Source organism: Sinocyclocheilus rhinocerous, unplaced genomic scaffold (genome assembly GCF_001515625.1).
Source record: "Sinocyclocheilus rhinocerous isolate Xijiao unplaced genomic scaffold, SAMN03320098_v1.1 scaffold2560, whole genome shotgun sequence".
In the NCBI taxonomy this organism is placed as follows: Eukaryota; Metazoa; Chordata; class Actinopteri; order Cypriniformes; family Cyprinidae; genus Sinocyclocheilus; species Sinocyclocheilus rhinocerous.
In genome coordinates, this window is record NW_015659005.1 from 204,806 (window position 1) to 232,027 (window position 27,222).

The window sequence follows — 27,222 nt, forward strand, 5'->3', positions numbered from 1 at the left end:
ATAAAAAATCGACAAGCCCTTTGATTATGTACCACCCAAACCTTCTGTATGTGGATCAGTACGATTACTAATTTTTTTTAACAACCCCAGAGCTTGTAAAACTGTGACTCTTTAGAGCCATTTTTGTGTGTATTCAACCCATAAAGCAGATAATTGGTACCACCAGCCAAAATTACACCTTGAGATTTGGAAAATGAAGGAAGAAAGAAATAAAAATCAACCTATCCAGTGAGAAACACAAAATGCATGTAGTATGTAAAGGCAGGTTTCATATTAACATGAGAGGAAGTAATAGTTGATAAAAGAATGAGAGCTGATAAAAGAAAAGGAATCATCTGTGAACAACATGCACTGATCGAGTTTGTTTACTTAACACTGTCTAATGGATGAGTTAGGAGACAAGCTTAGCAAATTCAATGGTATCTGCCAAAACTGCTACATCCACTTGAAACATCATGGTTACCACTAAGATTGTACAGGCCAGCTCTACAAAACTGTGTTCGACTTTCATGTGGATGTATAGTTGTGGATCACATAAGAACAAAACAGTATAAAACGTAGATCAGGCCCATGTTGCATTACACTCTACTATTCATACTAATATTCATCATCTATGAAAACACATATACAGTATATACCACCTTCATATAAACTACTGAGGAAATTAAAGTGTTTAACTGCTAAAAAAACAAAAAAACAATGATTTTATACTCTTTCTACAACCAAAAACATAGTAACTGCTAATAATCAATAGTCATTGAACCAGTGGGATTCAATTACAGCAGGACACACACTGTTCCGTTATTCAGCTGGAAGAATGAATGGACATAATTAAAACAACCTATCAGATATACTGAAATATTAAACCACCCACTGCAAGTGACTTCATACAATGAGGAATTAAGTCGGTCAGTCAATAAGTTTGGCAATTAATTATTAATCTAGAGGTTTATGTGGAAGAGAGTAATCATACAACACAATACTTTACAGATTGTAAAACCCTTTTAAGGGGCAGCCTCTTACAAGACTTCCCAGGTTTATTCTATTTCCTTTCACTTCTTGGAAGGATGCCAAAAAAAGCCACAAATGTGATTTAAATCCTTAGATTATGATTATAAATCCAGTTTTCTAAGAAAGAGGAGTTGTGAGATGAGATGTGGCCTTCCTTTATCAAATTCCTTTAGCATTTATAAATGTTTTTTACTAATTGAAGAGATCAGTTTAATGTTTCTGAATTCACAATTCAGTTATGAAAATGATGTACTTAGCAGACATTACATACTTTACTCTAATTCTTCTATGTCTTAAATGACAACAACTACACTGTGCATACAACTGAGTGCAGAAGGAGGCCTGATTTTTAAAATCCTGACAGAGCTTAAAGGTGATATGTGTAGTTTTATCAAGTGTAAAAATATCTTCCTTGTCCAAGCTTAAGGTAAAACTTTTCCCTCATATTGTTACATATATCCAAGGGAAACAGCACCTCAAATTAGAGGAAAAAAAAGTATGACAGGACTTGATTTTGTCCATCTAGAATTGAATGGTTGCCCCGCCCTCACAATGATGCACACATCATCAGAGGAGACACATCATTGGGGCAAAGAGGATTATATTGCTGAATAAATATATGGGGCCACATAAATTGAGTTTGGTGTGGGATTGCCTCTTTGTCTGCCCAAAAGCAGTTGGCAAAGTTTGAAGCAGTCATTATGTTTCCATTCCATTTGGTGAAACTAGTGACGCAGAAATTACACACTTCATCTTTAGCTCCACATAAATATCATATTTTGTGTAATGTAAGGCAGAGATGCATTTGTGAATGTAGTACTTTAATGCCAAATGATTGTTCTAAGTAACAGTAAAATGTTTAGCTGTCATCACTATTGACAGTTGATGCATCTATGCAATTTAAAGATAAAGGGCAAACGAACTAGGCAAGCCTATTGGACTACTAAATACAAAGGAGGTTATCGCTCAGTCCCAAAATGAGAAAGGTGAGTGCATTGTCAAAAATGTATTCTCAGATACCACATGAACTGTGACAAGTCGCAGGAACACAACATATTTACTGTGGTTCCTCATCTTGTTTGCCTTTCTCAATAGCTTCTCACTGAGAATGTTCTTTAAACAACATCAGCAACTCCAATGGCATGTAACTGGCTCACTATCTAAGATACAAGTGTGTTTACGCTTCAGTCGATGGTGAAAATGAGCATTTAGCACAGCTGAGGACTGTTTGTCACAGCTCATTGTGGACTGTGATTGTGATTGCAGGGTGAGAGGATGAAGGCGTACCTGTTCATCGTGGATAGCCTGTGTCCGTTTGGCTTTACTTTGCCTATAATACTCCATGATCATCATGGCAGCATAGATCTTTCCCACTGTCAGGTCTGTCGCTGCTGAGAAAAGGACAAGTTACCCTGCACGATTAGACAAGGTGCGATGGACCCTGAGCAAGGGGGATGGGAGTGAGGACGGGACGTGCACAAGACAAACGCAGACGCACAAACTCACATGCACAAACAAAGAGTGTCGAATCGACACACACAGAGCCAATGGTCTTTTCACAAGCAGACTGATTAAAATGGCTAAAACTATTCACGCACTTCATTTTTACGATCAATATTTAAAATACTCCATTTCTACTGTTTTAAGTACAAAAATGTTGGAAGAACTGACAGCAAACTACAGCATAATTCCTGGATACAGTAAACAAAGTTTCCCAAAAACGGTCTTTGCCGCTTTATGAAACCGAGTTCACATGGAGAAGTTACTAAGAGTAACTTCAGACTAGGTTTACATGCCATGCTTAGTGGTGATTAAAGCCATGGTCACCACCTCTGTATAGGATCTGCATAGAACAATGAAGATAGCAATTAGCATCAAACAATACAGTTCTAAATTACTACATGCGTGCTGCACACTCATCTAAAACATACTACTTGCATTATCATTGTGTCAAAAGCTTTATTGCCTCATGTGTGACAGCAGCGCCACCTCATTATCTCATGCTTTTTTGTAGCATCTAGCTAGCATTAGGCTAGCTAGTTTTAAGCATATCTCATAAGATAGCTAGCTTTAAGCATGTTCTTAACAGCGAGCTAGCACATACATCTCATTGGTAGCATAATAGTGCTGCAATATATGTATATATATTTTTAATAATACTATTTTACGTACATCTTGTCAGGAATCTCATAACCCCTGTAGTGAAAAGACATCTATAGAGGGTTGATCTATAGTAAGGCACCCCCTGGTCTCAGGCATAGTGAGCTGGACATACACCAATGTGTGTTATCAATGTCTTTTGTTGCACTTGTCTTAAAATATCTTTGTTAATATGTTTCTGTGTAAAGTTGCAGTCGACTGTAGCGGGAGGGAAGGAGCTAAACATGCTAAAGCTAACGGCAACACACCAGGTGCTCGTGAAACATCTTTCAGCGCTTTTTTTACTGCACTAAGGCCCAAAGTAAGCGCAAAGTAATTAAGTTTTTATGCACACTGACGTTAATTCCGTCATTATACTAGTATACCCGATTGTTTTAACCCCGCATACAATAACAACAAACTACTAAAGATGACAACGACAATAGACGACTACGTTGACAAACGCTTATATGAAGACATTCCAAGATAAGCGGATCTACAGTTTGCAAAGGCATTTTTATTGCTCATAACTTTTGGAAAGAAATAGTGCAGACACTGGACAAGGGTAAAACTTTCTAGTGTGCAGGTGCCTAGCATCTGTGTTAGCGCACGCTATCAAATGGAGTATACTTTGAAAGGCTATGTGCTTAGCTGTTCGCAACAAAAACTAAAATATACTTTCTGCAACTACTCTCTTGGTTCATTTGCATGTATAGGCCTTGCATCTATTTATACATTTGCCCTATACAAACTGCAATCAGCAATTATATTGTTGGCATGTTTGCGTCATTACTGGATTTGAATAACACTGTAACACTTTAGTATAGGGACCAATTCTCACTATGAACTAGTTGCTTATTAGCATGCCTATTAATAACATATTGGCTGTTTATTAGTACTTATAAAGCACATATTCTGCATGACCATATTTTACATCCCTATACCTAAACTTAACAACTACCTTACTAACTATTAATAAGCAGCAAATTAGGAGTTTATTGATGGAAAAAGTCATTATCAAAGGTTTGTTGATAAAGAGAATTGGACCTTAAAATAAAGTGTGACCAATAACACATACTTTCTGTGTCACTTTCAATGTCTACGATTCATTCTCAGAGAATTTCCTCTTCTGTGATCAGTCTGCAGTCTAAATGTGTGGTATACATCTATAAGGGCCCAAAATGAAACTAAGGGTACAGGCCTGGACCATCAGGGGGTGCAGAGCAGTGATTGGGCTGGCTGAGAGAAGCTGTCCTCGGGTGGTAAAAGAGACACATTGTGAACACACCAACCTCCTGGGTAACTTACACTTGTGGGGTGTCACCAGAAGGTCCAGATTCTTCTGAGAGAGATTAGGCCATATCGCCATCATCTCCTTCCTTAGTTCAGCATCCATCTGGTGCTTATCTACGCCTCCTATTTACACAGCAACAGGTACACGTACACACATATATGCAAAAGTATTTCCACAAACACACACACATACACAATTTTTGTTAAGGTTTGAACAATGTAGTGTCCAATCTTACGTATTGGACCTTAAAATAAAGTGTGACCAATAACACATACTTTCCGCGTCACTTTCAATGTCTACGATTCATTCTCAGAGAATTTCCTCTTCTGTGATCAGTCTGCAGTTTAAATGTGTGGTATACATCTATAAGGGCCCAAAATGAAACTAAGGGTACAGGCCTGGACCATCAGGGGGTGCAGAGCAGTGATTGGGCTGGCTGAGAGAAGCTGTCCTCGGGTGGTAAAAGAGACACATTGTGAACACACCAACCTCCTGGGTAACTTACACTTGTGGGGTGTCACCAGAAGGTCCAGATTCTTCTGAGAGAGATTAGGCCATATCGCCATCATCTCCTTCCTTAGTTCAGCATCCATCTGGTGCTTATCTACGCCTCCTATTTACACAGCAACAGGTACACGTACACACATATATGCAAAAGTATTTCCACAAACACACACACATACACAATTTTTGTTAAGGTTTGAACAATGTAGTGTCCAATCTTACGTAGACTTATTGTGCACAAAATCTTACAAATTCTATATTTTACGAGTCATTATATACAGTGGGGTCTTTTTTGAGGTTTGACCAGGTTTAGAATAGATTTGAATCTCAATACTTTTGAACCTTAAACCACTACAGGCAAATACATCAACTGTTCAAACAACAGGAATGAATGAAGAAAGTAATGCCAAACCTTCCCCACCCTTGGCGATCTTGATGTCCAGAGCAGTTCGGATTAAGGCCATAAGTGTGGAATTAAAGTGCACTGTGTTGTCATCAGCAACTGGCAGATCCATCCGCAACAGTCTCTGTGGAGAGCCAATCAGGAGCAGTTAGAAGAGCAGCACTACTGAGATATAAGTGTGCTTTGAACCTCCAGGTAGGGTGTGCTTTTGGTGTGTGAGAGGAAATGTGAGGGGAAAGGAGGGAGGGATTTTCAGGGTTAGCTCTGTGACCTTTGATACTCAGTGCATGAATTAATTTAGAGCTGTCTTAGTGCAGTAATCGAGGAGGAGACTGATTAATGGTTTATGAGATTGCTGTGGAAGTTAATATATAAAGAACAGTTCTGTGGTCTAGAACAGTGGCTTGGTCTGGTTGGTCACAACCCAAAAATGGGTCGCAGGTCTGTTCTCAGAGAACAGCAAAAAAAAAATACACAATACAAATACAACTACCACAATTGCTTACAGTCAGATGTAGCAATAATAAACAGGCTTATCAACTTTTAAAATTGAGGAGGAAATGATTCCCATTTCTTTTGTTGCTGACCTCAAAGGCTGTTTTGCAGTATTTTTTCTGCAAATTAATTTGTAATTTGGTGTGACATGACCACAAAAATCATGAACAAATCTATGTCACCAAAGTAAAATAAATCATACTAAATTAAATATAATTTAAATGAGGATAAGCATGATTGCACCGACCACAGTGTATTTTGAACATTGAATTGTTGGCTAAATATTTGATTTTAAGGACATTATTATTAGTTTTGTAAAACTTGGGTCCTAAAGCAAAACCAGTCAAAAACCACTGATTCAGATGTCCATGAATCTGAGGCAGCATTTGCTACAAATCAGATTTGTATCTGTATGATGGATGATGTATTTTGTTTTCATATCAGCATCTGAGCTGTCAGTCAAAGAGCTTTTCCGGGAGGAGGTTCACATATTAAACTCAGACCAGCGGATGAAATAATAAATTAAAACATCATTACGTAAACGTCAGAGTTTTAAAGTATAATTCATCCTGTACTGATCTGGGGAAAGATTATACTTAAACACAGAAAGTCATAATTGCATTGCACAGGGTTAAATGTTACCTCAATCCTTCCGTTACCATGATACCCTCTGCGATGCAATCACTCACGTTACCCGGTGTCTCCCCATCCCGCTCCATCCCAGAAGAAACACTCACCCTCCACCCCCACTACCCTCTTTCCCAGCATGCATCATGCAGTCACATGCATCACAGGACAAGCAACAGAGCAGCCAACACTGAAAGCATCATCTAGTTGGTTCATTTCAGCTCATTCATTTAGGTTTAGTAGTGGTTGCTGTCATTGAGACTCAATCATAGATGGGCTACTGGATAAAACAAGAGCTCGATCCAGATTCTCTTGTCTCTCAATGCAAAAAAGATGGGTGCAGGCTATTGGTTTAGGTTAGAGCAGCATTCTCCAGAAAAAAAAAGAAGAACAAAAAAAGGAAATGGCTTTGTGAGTTGTTGTTGTGAAGAGGATGAGCTAAGAGTGAAGATTCGGCTACCTGCTGCGCAAGGGTAATACTTTAATGCTACGGATGATAAAGAGAAAAGCAGTGGGCTGCCAGAGAGGAGTACCGGAGCAGGAAGTTGGGTTAGGACTGACAGCTTTTACAGGAGGAGTTTGGATGGCTGAGATGGTAGTGATGAAAGAGACAGGACAGAGACAGTGACACCAAATTTAAAGAGATCTCAAAAGCTACATGAAAATCCGAGGGCGAAGGAGAATGAAGCGGAAGATAAAGCTACAGGAAACGTAAGAAGGGAAAGCTCTACCACAGGCTGGTCACATTCTCTACAGGCGATCCTCTATTATGGGCCCTAATGTTTGACAGGGAGAAAGAGGGTGAATGCAATGGTCGTGGTCGCTGTCATTTTTATTGCTCATAACTTTTGGAAAGAAATAGTGCAGACACTGGACAAGGGTAAAACTTTCTAGTGTGCAGGTGCCTAGCATCTGTGTTAGCGCACGCTATCAAATGGAGTATACTTTGAAAGGCTATGTGCTTAGCTGTTCGCAACAAAAACTAAAATATACTTTCTGCAACTACTCTCTTGGTTCATTTGCATGTATAGGCCTTGCATCTATTTATACATTTGCCCTATACAAACTGCAATCAGCAATTATATTGTTGGCATGTTTGCGTCATTACTGGATTTGAATAACACTGTAACACTTTAGTATAGGGACCAATTCTCACTATGAACTAGTTGCTTATTAGCATGCCTATTAATAACATATTGGCTGTTTATTAGTACTTATAAAGCACATATTCTGCATGACCATATTTTACATCCCTATACCTAAACTTAACAACTACCTTACTAACTATTAATAAGCAGCAAATTAGGAGTTTATTGATGGAAAAAGTCATTATCAAAGGTTTGTTGATAAAGAGAATTGGACCTTAAAATAAAGTGTGACCAATAACACATACTTTCTGTGTCACTTTCAATGTCTACGATTCATTCTCAGAGAATTTCCTCTTCTGTGATCAGTCTGCAGTCTAAATGTGTGGTATACATCTATAAGGGCCCAAAATGAAACTAAGGGTACAGGCCTGGACCATCAGGGGGTGCAGAGCAGTGATTGGGCTGGCTGAGAGAAGCTGTCCTCGGGTGGTAAAAGAGACACATTGTGAACACACCAACCTCCTGGGTAACTTACACTTGTGGGGTGTCACCAGAAGGTCCAGATTTTTCTGAGAGAGATTAGGCCATATCGCCATCATCTCCTTCCTTAGTTCAGCATCCATCTGGTGCTTATCTACGCCTCCTATTTACACAGCAACAGGTACACGTACACACATATATGCAAAAGTATTTCCACAAACACACACACATACACAATTTTTGTTAAGGTTTGAACAATGTAGTGTCCAATCTTACGTAGACTTATTGTGCACAAAATCTTACAAATTCTATATTTTACGAGTCATTATATACAGTGGGGTCTTTTTTGAGGTTTGACCAGGTTTAGAATAGATTTGAATCTCAATACTTTTGAACCTTAAACCACTACAGGCAAATACATCAACTGTTCAAACAACAGGAATGAATGAAGAAAGTAATGCCAAACCTTCCCCACCCTTGGCGATCTTGATGTCCAGAGCAGTTCGGATTAAGGCCATAAGTGTGGAATTAAAGTGCACTGTGTTGTCATCAGCAACTGGCAGATCCATCCGCAACAGTCTCTGTGGAGAGCCAATCAGGAGCAGTTAGAAGAGCAGCGCTACTGAGATATAAGTGTGCTTTGAACCTCCAGGTAGGGTGTGCTTTTGGTGTGTGAGAGGAAATGTGAGGGGAAAGGAGGGAGGGATTTTCAGGGTTAGCTCTGTGACCTTTGATACTCAGTGCATGAATTAATTTAGAGCTGTCTTAGTGCAGTAATCGAGGAGGAGACTGATTAATGGTTTATGAGATTGCTGTGGAAGTTAATATATAAAGAACAGTTCTGTGGTCTAGAACAGTGGCTTGGTCTGGTTGGTCACAACCCAAAAATGGGTCGCAGGTCTGTTCTCAGAGAACAGCAAAAAAAAAATACACAATACAAATACAACTACCACAATTGCTTACAGTCAGATGTAGCAATAATAAACAGGCTTATCAACTTTTAAAATTGAGGAGGAAATGATTCCCATTTCTTTTGTTGCTGACCTCAAAGGCTGTTTTGCAGTATTTTTTCTGCAAATTAATTTGTAATTTGGTGTGACATGACCACAAAAATCATGAACAAATCTATGTCACCAAAGTAAAATAAATCATACTAAATTAAATATAATTTAAATGAGGATAAGCATGATTGCACCGACCACAGTGTATTTTGAACATTGAATTGTTGGCTAAATATTTGATTTTAAGGACATTATTATTAGTTTTGTAAAACTTGGGTCCTAAAGCAAAACCAGTCAAAAACCACTGATTCAGATGTCCATGAATCTGAGGCAGCATTTGCTACAAATCAGATTTGTATCTGTATGATGGATGATGTATTTTGTTTTCATATCAGCATCTGAGCTGTCAGTCAAAGAGCTTTTCCGGGAGGAGGTTCACATATTAAACTCAGACCAGCGGATGAAATAATAAATTAAAACATCATTACGTAAACGTCAGAGTTTTAAAGTATAATTCATCCTGTACTGATCTGGGGAAAGATTATACTTAAACACAGAAAGTCATAATTGCATTGCACAGGGTTAAATGTTACCTCAATCCTTCCGTTACCATGATACCCTCTGCGATGCAATCACTCACGTTACCCGGTGTCTCCCCATCCCGCTCCATCCCAGAAGAAACACTCACCCTCCACCCCCACTACCCTCTTTCCCAGCATGCATCATGCAGTCACATGCATCACAGGACAAGCAACAGAGCAGCCAACACTGAAAGCATCATCTAGTTGGTTCATTTCAGCTCATTCATTTAGGTTTAGTAGTGGTTGCTGTCATTGAGACTCAATCATAGATGGGCTACTGGATAAAACAAGAGCTCGATCCAGATTCTCTTGTCTCTCAATGCAAAAAAGATGGGTGCAGGCTATTGGTTTAGGTTAGAGCAGCATTCTCCAGAAAAGAAAAGAAGAACAAAAAAAGGAAATGGCTTTGTGAGTTGTTGTTGTGAAGAGGATGAGCTAAGAGTGAAGATTCGGCTACCTGCTGCGCAAGGGTAATACTTTAATGCTACGGATGATAAAGAGAAAAGCAGTGGGCTGCCAGAGAGGAGTACCGGAGCAGGAAGTTGGGTTAGGACTGACAGCTTTTACAGGAGGAGTTTGGATGGCTGAGATGGTAGTGATGAAAGAGACAGGACAGAGACAGTGACACCAAATTTAAAGAGATCTCAAAAGCTACATGAAAATCCGAGGGCGAAGGAGAATGAAGCGGAAGATAAAGCTACAGGAAACGTAAGAAGGGAAAGCTCTACCACAGGCTGGTCACATTCTCTACAGGCGATCCTCTATTATGGGCCCTAATGTTTGACAGGGAGAAAGAGGGTGAATGCAATGGTTGTGGTCACTGTTCTTCATTCCACTGAGGTTAGGGGGCAGCAGAGACCCCCGTTAGACAGGAAGTGACCTGTCTGACTGAATACACAGAGATTGTTGGTCTGCCACCACATGTTTATGTTGGTGGAGATCACTGAACACTCTATGAAGCAAAATATTTTACGAAATGGGAGATCAAATGGGACAGAGAAAAATGGAGGGGGTGGGGCAAAGGTAAGAGAAAGGAGATCCCAGACTTGTTGATGGCTTATTAAGGGCACAGATCTCCTTTCCTTCTAGTTGTCGTTCACTGACCACAGGGTGAAATGTCAGTGTACGGTTGCAGACAGACAGAGAGAGAAGAAGAAAGCGAGAAGAAGCTAAGGGAGTATCTTGTGGGAGGGGCCAGTGGCCTGGAAGGCGGGGCATGCAGATGATTGGCAGAATGTAAAGAGGAGGGGCTGGAAACAGATTAGAACTGCATTGACAGAAGAAAGAGAAGTGGGAAAAGGATTATTTGTGCATTGTACCAAAATGACTTGATTTGTTCCTTTGTAGGGCCATAACGCTACCCAAGGATTACATGTGTGTTGTTGCGTATGTGTGTGCATGTGTGTGATTATCTGTGTATTACACGAAAAAAAGAGAGACAGAGAGCTGGTCCCAAGAGGAAAGGGTCCCTAAAAGAGCGGCATCCACAGAGCTGAGGGACTCGGAGGACTAAAGTCCTTCAGGCCTTCCTACCACTGCTGCACACGCACATTTGGGGGTGTTTTTTAATGTGTGTGTGTGTGTGACGATGTGAATAGACAATATGCACGTGTATGTGTGTACATGTGTCCCAATTTGCGTACTCATGCACTATTCTATGCCATTTTATAGTAGTGTGTTCACACTAAACATTTGATGCATGATGCACTTAATTGACCAAAATAATTGACCAAAATAATGAAGTTTGGAATGTTGGACACTTCATGCACTCAACTGTCGCCGCTTTCCTTGTGTAGCAAAGGTGGAGGGACAACCAGACTTTGATGCTGGATGACAAATTAAGCTTAAATAATTCATAAACTAGACGGTAGTGCATAGTATAAGTGCATAGTGTGTAATGTATCATGTGGGACACTGCATTTTTTTGTTTATTATCACACTGCATCTCAGATCTGAAATTCAATTACTGATCACTGCTGTACATTAAAGCATAAGAATCTTGCTTTAATGTATTGATAAAGGTGTAGAATGTAAAAGCAAATCTGAGACCTTTATGTTTCATCCTTCGAAGTTTCAAAAGCTATGAAAGTGTGCGTGTATGTTTTCATACGGTGCAAAAGTGCTGAGAAGGTTAGTCCGTTCCCGCTTCCCTGTGGATCGGCCCGCCTCAGTCTAACACCCTCGAACCCGGCCCTGCCACCAGAATCACAATAGCGGCCTCCGTCACACAACGAAGGAGGAAAAGAAGGAGAGAAAATAAAGAGAAAACACCAACAGTACAGACACAGCGCTGGCCACTCGGAGGCCCTCTACCTTGTAGGCAACCCGTGCAGGGCACTTCTTCCCCAGTCCTAACGGAGGAGACATGTGCCTGAGCATCTCATACATATCCCTGAAACTGATTCTGCCACTGGGCAACCGAAACAAAAGAAAAACCAAAGGAAATGTGCATGGGAGAGAGAGAAAGAGAAGAAGAAAAGGGGTAAATCAAAAAAGAAGGGATCAGGAAGGAGACGGGGAAGTGGGAGGGGAGGAGAACAAAACAGAGCAGAACAAAAAGAAGGTTATTGGCCTGGACGAAAGGAGCGGCTTGGTAAACTAGGCTGGGTCATTTGTGGGTAAGGGGTGGGGGAAGGTGGGAGGGGGTTGTGCTGAACGTCTTGAGTTGCTAAAAAGGCGTTCTATGCAATGGGGCAGGTTGCATAGAAGAGCATGCGGGCTTCAGAACAGGCATAAAGTCCCGCTGCTGGCAGGGCGTTGTAATGAAGTTTAATGTCAATGCAGTTTCTGTCCCCCTCCACCCAGAACAATGCACGCTACCATACCAGCTAGGCCTAGCCATGCCTCAACAGCAAGCAAAACAAAAATCAAAGATGGCTGATTCGTTTTTTTTTGTTTGTTTGTTTGTCTTTCACTTTAGTGGTTTTCTCGTTTGCTTGTTCCATACACACTAGTGCACTAGTTCATGCTCCTGTAAGTGTCGGCATTGTCCTGCACATTCTCATTGTCATATCAAGTAGAATGCAAGTAGAAATGGTGAGAGTACAAAAACATTGTTGAAAAGAAAAAGAAGAGGAGGTAAGCAACATTCATTGCATTCTGGATGCTAGCAGGTAATATTAGTTTTTAAGTGGAAGTCAAACCTTGCAGGCCACCCTATGAGGACATTTCTTGCCTAAGCCCAGAGGGGGGTCGATAACTCGCAATAAACTGTACATATCCTTATAATGAATGCGCCCGCTGTAAGAAGAATACAGGGAAGTTAGAGAACACAACTCAGAACAGAGACATTGGCAGGAAGAAGAGCACAAGAACAGGAAGAGAAGCACAGAATCACACACACATTTTCTTATTTGCTCGTCACCCGTTTGTGCTGTCAAATCTGTTCGCACACCTCCATATTAATGTTCCTCACCCGTCTCTGCTTCACTTCTTGTTTTTCCCTTATTCCTTACTTTCACTTTTCAGTTAGTTCTGTTTTCTTCCTGTAATTCCTCTTTACCTGGCTTCCTTCCTTATTCTTTCCTTATTCTCCCTCCCTCTTTTTCTTATTTCCTTTTGTTTCCTTCCTCTTCCTCTCTTTATTTACTCCTTACCCCTACATGAATTTCTCCCTTTCTCTTTTACTTCCTCATTTTTCTCTTCTACTTCCATTTCCTCCATTTCCCTTCCTCCCTCCTTTCTTTCTTTTCCATCTTTCCTTACTCATTTTTCTTTATTATATTTTTTTTCATTCTCTTTATCATTTATTGGTTCCTTCTTTTCGATTATCCTTACTTGCTTCCTCTTTTCCTTCTGTTAATTGTATTCCTTCCTTCATCTTGCTTCTACTTTCTTTTTCCCTTCCTTTCTCTTTCCCTTCCTTCCATTCTCCTTTCCATCGTGTCTTTCTTTCTTGTTTCTTCAGTTGTTTCCTGCTTACTTTTCCCAGTCCTTTCTCTTTTCCTTTCATTATTGGTTTTTCTTTACTTACTGTTTTTCTGGCTTCCTTCTGCTTTCTCTTTCTTTCACCTTGCATTCACTTTGCCTTTCTTTCTTAGTTACTCTTTTCCTTCCCACCTTCTACCTCCTTCCTTCCTCCTTTCCTTTCATTCTTTGTTTTCCTTCCTTCCTCTTCCCCTTTCTCGTGCCCTTCTTTCCGCCTTGCTTTCTCTCTTTCTCCCTTGAAGTTTACCTTTCTATTCACTTTTCCTTTCTATATTTCTTCCTTCTTTTCCTTTCCCTTTTTACTACATCTTTTCCTTTCTTGCTTCTTTTTCTACTTCATTTCTCTTCTTTTTTTCGTCCTCTTTCCTTTTTGCTTTCTTTCTTGTCAGATGGATTCTGCCATTCAGAATGAAGAATCTTTTCCTTTCTTGCTTCTTTTTCTACTTCATTTCTCTTCTTTTTTTCGTCCTCTTTCCTTCTTGCTTTCTTTCTTGTCAGATGGATTCTGCCATTCAGAATGAAGACTCTCTGGAAGACTCACTCTCCGAAATCTGTTCAGCATAATTTCCCTTGGTAAAAAGGCTTTAATTCAGTCTTTTTTCAGTCCTTCCTAGTCTTCTCTGAATATCTGATTAACTCTCGGTTGCCCGCCTACATTACTGTCTAACACACAACATTAGGGTGACAAGCACTGGAATGCAGATACCGGGAAACTTAGCGTGTTCAGTAGAAGGGAGGGGGCTGGCACAGTAAGTTTGGCTTGCAGTATGCAGTATTCCAGAGTGGTAGGACTGGGACTCACAGAAGGGCACGTAGGAGGGTTTGGGGGGGATTGATGGATTTTAGCAGAGCTGAGAAGCTCAAATCCATGATCCCTTTCTCTCAGCTGGTGCTGTGGTGTTCTCCTCGCTGTTTGGTCCAAGGTAGGATACAATGAAGCCAGGCTCTGTACGTTAAAGACTTTGCCAGAGGCCACGGCTCTATACCGATGTCAAAAACGAAGTGTTCCAGTCGAACAAATAAAAGAGGGCCATTGTGGTCTGTTATATAGGACAGAGGCTATATTTACAGTTGTGAAAATGTACAACACATTTAAAGCACACTGTCCTTGCACGCAAGACCAAAACATGTTAAAATAGCCTCTTTAAAATGGTGTGTCCAGCAAATTTAAGGGCCAAAGAAATTTGAAAAGTAAGGGTCTGTTACATCCAATTCTGCATTTTAAAAGAATCCATGGTCTCACATTTTAGGACATTATCGATTAATTACTGAGAAACATGTTATAGACAGTCTAATGGCATCTATTTAGTACTACCAAAAGAGTATTAATAAGTTTAGTGAGATGTGTAATTAAATACAATTATACATTTTGTTTATAAATTTGCTTCATGTTACTAAGTAATAAGTACTTTTCACAATTAGTATGTAACATACAAGATTAGTATATAATAAAATATTGAAAGAGCATGTTTATGTGTGCAAGTGCACATAGGCTCACCAAGCAGCTGGATCATACTCCGCCCAGATTCTCACATACTCGTCCAGGTGATGGGGTCCCAGGATAGAGGAGTCACGCGTCAGGTACTCAAAATTATCCATGATCACAGCCACGAACAGATTCAGCATCTACACACAAGTAAATCACAGGACTAAGCAGACAAATCTGATGAGTTGAGCTGTAAAGTACACACCTCATGTACATGACACTATGTAATTTCTCCGCTTTTAAGCAATATTAATACAGTACAATTATGGATGTCACACTGTATTAAAAAAAATGGTCAGTGTAGTTGTAGTTTGTAACATAATCCATCACATTGCACATTTTAGGTAATATGTGACCCTGGATCACAAAACCAGTCTTAAGTCGCTGGGGTATATTTGTAGCAATAGCCAAAAATACATTGTATGGGTCAAAATAATAGATTTTTCTTTTATGCCAAAAATCATTAGGATGTTCATTAGGATAAAGATCGGTCAATGGAAAACTTATTTATTCAGCTTTCAGATCATGTATAAATCTCAATTTCGAATAATTGACACTTAAGACTGGTTTTGTGGTCCAGGGTCACATATAATCAGAGTACATTATTATTACTTTTAGATTATATTTGATCTTACTCGTTCACCATATTGATTTAAATAGGATAATCTTGTACCATATTGATATAAAAAAATAGTAATAAAATACCTTCTATGCATTGTAATGCATTAAACACTACATTACGCCAAGGTTTCCCATGGGGTTCATAAAGGAACTAAAAGGGGTTGGTGAGTTTAATGAAAAGGTAATAATTAATTAAATCATAGTAATGTAAAATTAATAATGTAAAATTTGGAATCTTAATATGTAATCCAGATTACATGTAATCAGTTACTACCCAGCTCTGTGTATATATATATATATATATATATATATATAATACGATATATAACTACATAACACAATACATATAATACAATGAAAACTAAATAGCAGCTTTACGTCAGTGGATATAATCAGTATTGGGAACACATTTGTTTGCATTTTGTTTTGCTGTATCACTGGAACAGATGGAAAGTAATAGAGAAGTATGCCGCATGTCTGAGTCACTTTTCACCACTGATGACAAATGTGGCGACCACTCAGCAAAACATCAAAATGATAAATCCTAGTGCCAGATTCCCTCTTACTATAATATAACGCCCACTAAAGAAATGGAAACTGCTGCTCAACAATTGGAGATCGTTTCATCTGTATTTGATACAAGCTTTCCAAAAGCAATTTGATAAAATAGCAGGGCCAACATTAGCCATTGCAAAAAGCTGTGGTGAAATGTCCCCACTATAAATGATGCCTATGAGTACAACGCTAGTGATAATAAGAGTGCTGATGTTCTCACCAGAAAGGAACAGAGGAAGATGAAGGAGACAAAGTAGAGGTAGGCAAACTCGCTCCCACACTCTGCCTCCACGTTACCAGAGAGAGGATCACACACCTTCTTTCCCAGACATGACAGCATGATATCATGCCATGCCTCACCTGTAGCACTCCTACAAACACACGGTGTTGAACTACGGTTATAAAGTGTTTGTAACCCACGCACAACATTCAACAGAGCCAGTCTGTGATTCACACACAAACCTGAAGAGCAGCATTAGCGCCTGGAAAAAAGTCCTGAAATTGTTGTGCTGGTTAATGGCACTCTCACCATCCTCCTCAATCGCAATGTTCCCAAACAGCTGTGAAACACAAAACCCACCCCAGCATAAGCCCACACTCTCATTGCCCACTACCTTCAAATATAGCCATTTACCTATTCTCAGTATGTGCTGTGCAGCCTCCCACACACTCTCTCACATACTCACCTGCATGCCAATGATGGCGTAGATGAAGAACAGCATGGCGATGAGTAGGCACACATACGGCAGAGCCTAAGCACAGCAGATCAGTCAAAATAAACCATCAATTAAATGTGAGTGAAAACCTGTTACTGGCAGTCTGAGGAGAAATGTGCAACACAATGTCAACATGTTAGTGTAAATGTAGGTAAATTAGGACACATTTTGAGATGACTAGGAAAAAAGGCCCAATTAACCTGAATTAACCCCTACCAAAAACCCTGACCACATTAAAAAAAGTTCTTTATGCTTAAATTCTTTATGCTTTAGTTATCCATTGTCCGCTATTTTGCGCACACACTATAAACATTCTCTTTCCATAACAAATTTCTAGCACATAACACAGCAAGTGCGTTTGTGGCATATCGGATTAATATCATGTATAATGATTTGTTTAGGTTTTAGTTTAGTTAATTTACATGCTAGCTAAGCGCCTCAGTTTCATCTTACACAGCTCCAAGGTTATTACTGTTTACTTAAACTAAATCTAAAGCTATTGAAAACACATTTTCAATTTGATATATAGCATAAAATAAAATAAAATAAAAATATTACATGGAAAACCTAAACTAAATGAAGATCAGTAATGTTGCTTTGGCAACTAACTGACATATTTTTAATTTGAAGAGGTAAAATTACTAACTGGAAAAATAAAAAATAAATCTGAACTAAAACTAAAAATGAAATAAAAATAAAACCTAAATAATAAAATAAAAAGTAATAAAAACTTACAAAAGCACATAATAAAATGACTAACAGTTAAGCTAAAATAAAAAAACTGAAACTATAAAAATAAAAGCCAATTCAAAATATTAATAAAAGCTTTATACAAATAATACTGAAATAACAATGCACAGGTCAAGCAATTCAATCTGCAACATTACTGATTATGATCAGATTTTTTGGATTAATATTCGTACTAGATTCTTCAAAAGAAAGTAGTAAAATTATTTATCTTCATAATGCACATTTTTTTAATTTAATTTTTTGAAATAAACAAAAACAACCTTCATTAACCAACATTTTGCCAATAATTTCATTAACAAGATAGCTCTGTGTGCTGTCTGACTCAAAAAACAAAACAATGCTTGCATACTGTGTTGTATGTGTGTGTAATTTTACCTTGAAAGACTGGACGAAGGTCCAGAGCAGGATGCGTATGGTCTCACCCTGCCTGAGCAACTTAATGAGACGAGCAGCTCTGAAGAGCCTTAGAAAACTCAGATTTATGAAGTTGTTCTACAGAGACAGAAAGGAAGCAGTAGACAGAAATAGAGAAGGGGCAGACAGACAGAGAAAGGAAATGATGTCAGTCCAAAACATTTGATTACAAACAGTGAAGAAATTAAAAAGGAACTAAGGAAGGAAGAAAAGAAGGAAAGTAGGAATAAAATCAAACAAGGAGAAACCAAAAAAAATAAATAAATAATCAAACTGACAAGACTAAACAGGCTCAGCATATCCAGTGGTGAAAGAGGGGAAAAGACAAAGATAAAGGGAGGAGGCAGCAACTCATACAAAACAATAATATAATTATATAATAAAACAAAATACTGTAAACGAGTTCTCATTAGGGAAGGGAGTGCACAGACCCTAACTTCTTGCTTCAGTCAACCAAATGCACTGATCTGTAGATTCACGTGGAATCATGCCAACCACACTAATAGCATACAATGACCAACAGAGGGCACTAGCAAAGACAAGGGACATGTGCTGGGTTAAAGGACATATTTCAGTCAGTTGTGGGCAATTTTTGTATTTTTTTCTGCTTTTTTTTTTTTGAAGGCGTCAGGAACTGAGGGGAAGAAATTACTGTTTATTGTCCTTTAAGCAGCACAGAGATACTGGGAAACAAAAATCGAACACAAGTTCAAGGTGGATTTAACTCCATCTCTACCTTCATAAATGACATATTTAGATGTCCTTAGTACGCTTACATCTATGTGTGTGTTGATGTATTTAAATGTCTGTATGACTGTATGAAGATGCAGTGTCAAAAACAACAATTACTAGCGTTCCCTGTCAGCAAAAAAGCGCAACATGCATTCAGGAAACCTGCAAGCTGTGTGCTAAGGATCAGTTACACCTCTGCTGATAGGGGCTTTGTCATATTGTTAGACAAGCAGGGGTGAAAGGTCATCATGACTCAAGCACATGCATCATTATATCATCATCAGCTACAGGGAAACAGATGCATTAGATGCATTACTCCAAAAGAAAAATTACAAACCATCTACATGTAGATGTTGCAGAAGCATGGTTTATAGCAGTATTTTTGGAGGTTGATTAAACAACCATTGTGATCGGTTTATTCAGGTCATGGATATACACATGAGTTTCATAGTGCATTTTGATTGGATGGAGTCATCAGAGGGCAAAGCCGCCATAAAGAAGAGTTTAAAGAAAGCATGTAAAACAAAGATAAAACAAGACATGAATTATCATTATGCATATCGACAAACCTTTCAATTCAAATTAAGGTTGATTATAACAAAAAAACATTTTTTTAAATGATGCACTTTTCATATGCGGTTTGAAAAGCTTTTATCAATACATATATATTTGACAGTTTTGTAACTGGAGATCTGACTTCAGTCTTTAATTACAAATTTAACAAAACATCAGCACTAATCTCTTCAGGTGGATCTCCAGGTACAGGACTGGGTCTTAAAATAAAAATAAATAAATAAAAACACTTATTAATATCATATAATAAAGTATTTCTCATCACATTTCTGTTAAAAACACCATGAAATTAAAATAGAAAGCCCATTTGTGTTTGCTTTGAGGTCATCAGTATGCTTGTGTAATCCAAAAAGCTGATAGAGTAAATATAATTACAATTTAATATTCATGGTTTTTCTTTGCTGGGGAAATGGAACAGAAGTATTGATGACTGAAATGTAGGCCCAATAAAATGCCCTTTAGAATGTGAAAGGCCCTTTCCGCTAATCAATGCAACCTGCCATCAAGGTGCAATAGCAAGTAGTAAATCATGGTTTTGCCAGACTGTGATGTGAACTAAAGTCTACTGCTATTTTAAAATAAATAATTAAACAATTATGAAATAAGTCAATAAATTAGTTAATTAAATAAACAAACATTTCAAAATAACCACATAAAAATATTACATTTCCAAATAAATAATATCAAAATAAATGCATAATAATTACATTTTCAAATAAATTATAACATTCAAATTCACAAAGACCACTGATGTAACTAAACTCTCCAGGTAAATAAAAAAAATAAAATGACAAAATAACTACATAAATAAAAATATTATATTTCCAAATTAATAATATTTTTGATTCTTAAAGACCTTGCCTGGATTAGTGCAGTTTTCTTTCCTATGTTGACAGAAACAGGTAGTTTGGGCCGGACATTTTGAAGGTCTTGTCACTTTTTATAATAATAATAATTATTATTATTGTTATTAGGCAGCAGCTATTTGCACAAAGTGTAAATAGTGAAAGATGCAATTCACAGTAAGTACAAATAGCAATTAGAGCCTATTTACACTAAGTGAAAATATATTTTCTTAGTGATAGATGCTATTTACACCAAATGCAAATAGCAATGGATTCTATTTACACGATGTTAAAATAACAGGATTTTTTGCTATTTATACTACTTATTGCAAATATTGGCAATTATCTGCACCTCAGTATTGTAGTGCATTATAAAACAGTATGCAATAATAACGTATTGAGTGTAAATTATTATTTTAATTCAAATTATTAAATGGATGCCACCTTATTGGGACAAATCCCTCCATTCACCCACCTTAACCCTTTTCAACTTTTAGATTTTTTTCCTTCATTTTTATTATAATTAAATGCCTTTCCGAAGTGATATGAGATTTGAAAAGGGAGAAAAAAAAGTTCAGCAAAAGGCGGATTCGAACTCGGGTCAATCGCATCAACACGCACAGCACGCACTATACCACTGGAACCGATATTTGATAATTGTCTTTTATAGTGTTAACTCGCAATCACATGTTGGTGGGCGGAGTTAGTGTAAATAGTTTCTGTCAACAAGGCGGGCTATTTGCACTTAGTGTAAACACACTCCGTTATTATTAAACAGGCAACTAGAGGTGGGGGAAATATATCGTAATTGTTGTTTTAACAATGTGTGATTTGACATTATGGAGTACATCACAAAAAACAAATAAAACAGACTTTATTTACATTACAGCCATTAACCATGATTTGCTAGTCACATTTGGGGCGGGACATTCTCATGGGTCGTCAATACTTTTGGTCTTTTGATCCTAGAAAAGAACAGTACTTTTTGAAATATGTAGATTTGATAGTTTAATTTGTCTAATTGTAGGTCAATTTTTAATCCATGGAGTCTTTAAAGTGCCTGTACAACAGGTGTTGATGATCTGCTGTAAAACCAAGGAGAAAAAACACATACACAAACACATGTTTTACTAATATTTAGAAACGGCCATTATCATTTGCTGTATTATGAATACATGTTAACATTTGAGAACCACATTTTTACTGGTAGGTCAGTTTGATCTGGCTGGGGGATTAATGACGACGCTGGAAGAGTAACAGACCCCCGTCACCACTGAGCACCACTGGCTCACTGATCTGCCTCACACACCAACTGGGACGATTATATAAGACTTTTAGGAGTTCCTTACACCTCAGTGAGCAAGAGAAGATCCTGCTGAGAGTCTCTCAATCACATACGGAAATACACACAAGCGTACAGACAGGATACACAAACAAACACGCACATACACACTCACAGATGGCAGCCCTTCTGCTACACACTTACCCCTAGCTCTGTGACTAAAATATCAGTGATGCTGCCAAGTACAGTCACACAGTCGAAGATGTTCCAGGCGTCTTTGAAGTAGTTCTGTGGTAAAAAAAGACATAGATGCGTTTGTCAGCTGGGCTAAAGGAGGATTACACTTGGCACACACACATTCAGTGACCCGCAGACAGAAAAAGGAGCAAATGATTTATTTTCACTCTCTGGTGCTAATGAAATGTCTCCTTTCCCCCTTTTAGCCCTTATTCCTTCACTGAGTTTTCCAGCCTGTGTACAAAAAAGGGTAGATGCCTAGAAAACTAGTGGCCCAGATGCTGAACATGACGGCCTTTTTGTGAGCTGCCAAGTGAGTGCCTGCAGGAAAACAGTGCATTAGGGCCATTCAGTACACCAGCTGCATGGGATCAGGGGCACCGGTGCAAAGAATGTGTGTGTGTAACTCTTTCCATCAACCACCCGTCATACCCATCGTCTTCATTTCGCTCAAAATCCGTCCTCCTTTTTCCATTTTCCACTCCTAATCACTTCAATGTGCCCTCCAGCTCACTATCTTCATGTGCGTCTCTTTTAGCTGACAGCCATTTCCTTTGTGTCCTGCACTTCCATGTCCCAACCCTTTTCTCATCTACTTCAGAATGCAACTTCTTTGATCTCTCTTTCTCATGCTCAATCGGTTCATAAATCTGCTTGTGCAATGCTGATTCTGACCTCTGTGGTTTTTAAAGACTTTTGTCCCAATTCCTTTAGCCCTGTTTCACACAAAACAGGTATATGAACACAAGTAGGGTCCAAAATGAACATTTTGCCACATCTGCCAACGGTGAGCGAGGTGAGAAAATTAAACAGTCATATTTATGTCTTAGTGGCAATAAAACTGTATTTATTGATTTTTTTGAAAACACATGAACTATATTTTTGTCCTTAAAGGGATAGTTCACCCAAAAATGAAAATTCTGTCATTAATTGTCGTTCCAAACTCGTAAGACCTTCGTTTATCTTCTGAACACAAATTAAGATATTTTTGATGAAATCCGAGAGCTTTCTGACCCCGCATAGACAGCAATGCAATCGAAACGTTCAAGGCCCAGAAAGATAGTAAAGACATCATTAAAATAGTCTATGTCACATCAGTGGTTCAACCTTAATTTTATGAAGCTACGAGAATACTTTTTGTGCGCAAAGAAAACAAAAACAACTTTATTCAACGATTTCTTCTCTTCTGTGTCAGAATTTGACGCAAGTTCACAACAGCACCACAACGCATGCGTGTGTCTTCACCTGCTTGTAAATAAGCCACAGCGTTTCTACGTCAGAACGCCAGCTTCTACGTCAGCAGCATCACACGCATGTGTCATGGTACTCGCGTGAATTCGCGGCGGAGACTGACGTGGAAGAGAAGAAATTGTTGAAAAAAGTAATTATTTTTGTTTTCTTTGCGCACAAAACGTATTCTCATAGCTTCATAACATTACGATTGAACCACTGATGTCATCTTACGGGTGTGGAATGACATGAGGGTGAGTAATTAATAACAGAATTTTCATTTTTGGGTGAACTATCCCTTTAAGACAATGTGATTGTTTGTATTTGACAATGTGATTTTTGTATTTTAATTTGTGTAATTGTCTCTCAAGATGAGCCAGTATCTGTCTCTTAGTCAAACTGTACTTCTCACAAAAATGTGGCACATTTCATTCATTCACGTTTGATTTTTGTTTTGTTGGTCTAATGCAACGAAGATTCAATGTGTGCCAGTACATAGACTTTTGTGGCGGGGGGAACATTAGGCATCCGATATAAACTTCTGATGGTTAAAAAGGTATTAAAAGTCTTTATAAGATGTTGCAGTTTCTAGTAGTCACTGTATACTTTCACTTGCATTTGCTGCTTAGTGAGTGACAATTCTGGACCCAACATGCACACACATACAGTTAAACATGAGAAAACTGTACAGTAGACTCACCAGCACTCCAAAGGCAATGATCTTCAATATGCACTCCATGGAGAAAAGTGAGGTGAACACTATGTTCAGGTTGGCTAACACAGCTTCATAGGCATCTGATGCTCCATCATACTAAACAAACACAACATATTTAAACTGTATTAAACTGTATTTAGAAATTTTGGTAACTGGACTATAAAAACTGCAAACCTTGTAGAACATCGGTACTGAAAATCCATTTTTAGTTTTACCCTATTTGTGGAAAGCACCGGTAAACTAACAATGCTAGAGTCTAAAGATTCTAAACTCTGTAATTGTTAGTTTGTACCATCACAAACTTTTAAAAGCTAATTTACCATACATTGGAAGCCTAATTCTCAAAATATATAAAGCGAGATGTACTAAAGTGAAATACTGCCACACCTTCATCATAAGGACAATGGTGTTGAGGGCAATCAATGCCATGATGGTGTATTCAAATGGAGGAGACACCACAAACTCCCACATGCGGTACTGGAATGTTTGTTTGTTCTGAGGCATGTGTCGCGTGAGCGGTTTAGCATTGATGGCGAAGTCTATGCAGGCTCTCTGAAAACAGAACAGATACGATGAGGTTAGTCAAGCTGAAAATATGCGGCACCATATCAATGAGATCAATGCCAGCGCTATGCATAAAGAATGAGCTAGACTGATCATTTAGCTTAAAAAACATCCATTTGATATGTCCTCACCTCATTCTTTTCCAGGCTATACTCCTCCATCATTTTGTCTCCTTGCTCCTGGAAAGTGATGATGATAAGAGCCACGAAGATGTTGACGAAGAAGAAGGGGAAGACCACGAAGTACACCACGTAAAAGATGGACATTTCCATCCGGTAACCTGGACTCGGGCCCTGATTCTCGTAGGTCGCATCCACTGAATGTTTCAGTACCCTGGCGAGTGCCAAAAAAATAAGGCATTGAATATGCTGTAATGTGATACTGTCAAATCTTTTAGGAAATTGTAACAAGTCGTTAGATATGCCATTTAAAATAACTTCAACTTCACTCAGATTGTAATTTGTGATGAAAACATTTGCATTACATTAGAAAACAGAAGCAATTTCACTAGTGGCTTCAGATACTGGGTACGTACACTGAAAATTAGGTTAGGAATTTAGATGTATACATACTGTGGCCACCCCTCTCCCGTAGAAACGGTGAAGAGGGTGAGAAGGGCCCAGAGCACATTGTCGTAGTGGAAATCGTATTTCTTCCATTCCCGCTTCTGCGCCCGCACTTCGTTATCTTTTTCATAGACAAGATACTCGCCCCTAACAACAAAATGCTTTTAGAATAACATGCCAATGTGTCTGTTCATCAGTGTGTTTGTGTGTGTGTGTTTTGTCTCACCTGCAGTCACGCTCCAACTCCTTGGATTCATCGGTACAGTAGAAGAAACGGCCTTTGAAGAGCTGCACAGCCACCACAGCAAAGATGAACATGAACAGCATGTAGACAATGAGTATGTTCAACACATTCTTCAGAGAGTTCACCACACAGTCAAAGACAGCCTGAAAATAGACAAAACAGAGAAGAGACAAATTCAAATGCAGCCTGAAAGCAGAACACAAACTCGGCCTCAAAACACAAACCAATACATCTTCAAAATGTAAAAATTCAACTTAATAAAGCTAATAAATATACATAAAAATTGAAACAAACCAAACAAATCAAATCAAATCAAATCAAATCAATACCCTAAAAAGCAACAATAAAAAACAGCCTGAAAAACACAAAGAATTAACAGAAATTAAAATATAGCCTGACAGTCGAACACAAACCTTATAAGATGACAAAACAGCATCAAAACTGTACAAACACAATTAAATAAAACTATAAATGATCATAAAAACAGAAACAGAATTATTGCAAACCAGCAAAAAAAAAGAAAAAAAGAAAAGAAAACCAAGCAAAGCCTGAAACAAAACATACGAAAGGCATTTATAGAACACAACTCTTAGATAAAACAAAACAGCATCAATATACGCAAAAACAGATTAATTGCATTTACACACACAAAAAAAAAAACAGATATAAAACAAAATAAACAAATGTGAAAACACTTCAATGTTAGAAACAAAGCCAAAAACAGATAAAGCAGTCAAGTGATACAAATAAATGAACAAATACAAACAAAGGTCTAAAAACCAGACAAAACAAATTAAAAACAGTCTGGTCAAACACAGCCAGAAACTGATTACACTGAAAAATAAAGCCCATGTAGTGAAAACAAAAACCAAACATACTCTGTAAACAGGCAAATCTCAGTCAAAACAAGGAGGAAAAATACAACCAAACACAGAGGTACCTTCAGCTTGGGCAGACGCTTGATGGTTTTCAGAGGCCGCAATACTCGGAGCACACGCAGCGACTTGATAGTACTGATGTCTTTCCCCTTGCTGCTTCCTCTGCAGATGAACACAAACACACACAAACAACAGAGTTAGAAAGTGAAATGGCAGGAAGTGTTAGGCCACATGGGTAATTGGTCTTGCACACACACAATTTATGGGTGAGTTAGTAGCTCAGGCTGTTAAAACAATGAAACATGCCTGCTACATCCACACATTTACTCCCAGCCAATCAAGAATCTCGTCTGTGTTTCCTCACTGAGAATGCAGCCTGTTGTAGCCAGACAATCAAGCCCATTTCACAGCTCTTAGGATAGACACATACTAAAACACATGCACACAGTCAATCTCACAACACACACACTCTCAGACACACTCGCTGGTGTGGCTCATGCTGTACTGAAAACTAGCTCAGCGGATGTAATATCCACTGTACCGTCTTAGCCCATGCTGGAACCACCATTGTACCTCTTTTCCCAAGGAACACTGGCTGGTTTCATTACATTGCCATGATGACAGCATGAAACATACGGAGCAGATTCAGGCATCCCTGCTGCAGAATGCCCAGCCAAACCTCTTTCTTTCTTGTTTTTGGGGTTGTCCATTGGCAAACACAACATATAAAAGGACCTGGAAACACACATCCAGTCACTCCAGAGGGGAAGAGCTTCTACCAATCAGCCCTGGCTCTGCAGTCTGAAGAACCGTGTCACCCTGAAGCTAGTCAATCTGAATCTGAATTTCTGGCCTACATTATCACAATTTGCACGCCGCTCTTGTGGTACCCAAACACTGCCATCCACCAGATGTGTGTACAGTGTACAGGCTAGTGACCAGCAAGCTAAATGCAAAAGTCATACACTGAAGACTAAACTATGCGAATGTGCGGTTGTATACTGATTTATATCACTGTAAAACAAATGTATGTAATTATCCTTACTCACATACAGTGGGGTCTAAAAGTGATTCACATTTCTGTAATTAAAAAAAGATTTTTGTCAGCTTTTAAAAACTTGAATGGAAATGTTTTTGGAAGAAGTCTCTTATGCTCTCCTAGCATTTATTTTACAACATACAGTAAACACAGTAATACTGTGAAATACTACAATTTAAAATAATTGTATATGTATGTTTTCGCTGTCACTTTTAATCAATTTAA

The 27,222-nt window shown here is 38.5% G+C and overlaps 1 protein-coding gene across 1 annotated transcript in view; it reads right to left on the reverse strand.

Moving 5' to 3' along the window:
* Nucleotides 1-27,222, reverse strand: part of LOC107723201 (voltage-dependent P/Q-type calcium channel subunit alpha-1A-like) — a 119,243-nt gene that overhangs the window by 13,168 nt on the left and 78,853 nt on the right. The window contains 17 exon segments of the mRNA XM_016531755.1: nt 2,299-2,402; nt 8,097-8,204; nt 8,508-8,622; nt 12,767-12,863; nt 15,049-15,176; nt 16,433-16,583; nt 16,675-16,772; nt 16,899-16,964; nt 18,054-18,170; nt 19,162-19,164; nt 21,729-21,812; nt 23,692-23,802; nt 24,094-24,258; nt 24,402-24,603; nt 24,843-24,983; nt 25,063-25,223; nt 26,021-26,120. Coding sequence (XP_016387241.1) covers nt 2,299-2,402; nt 8,097-8,204; nt 8,508-8,622; nt 12,767-12,863; nt 15,049-15,176; nt 16,433-16,583; nt 16,675-16,772; nt 16,899-16,964; nt 18,054-18,170; nt 19,162-19,164; nt 21,729-21,812; nt 23,692-23,802; nt 24,094-24,258; nt 24,402-24,603; nt 24,843-24,983; nt 25,063-25,223; nt 26,021-26,120 — 1,951 coding nt within the window.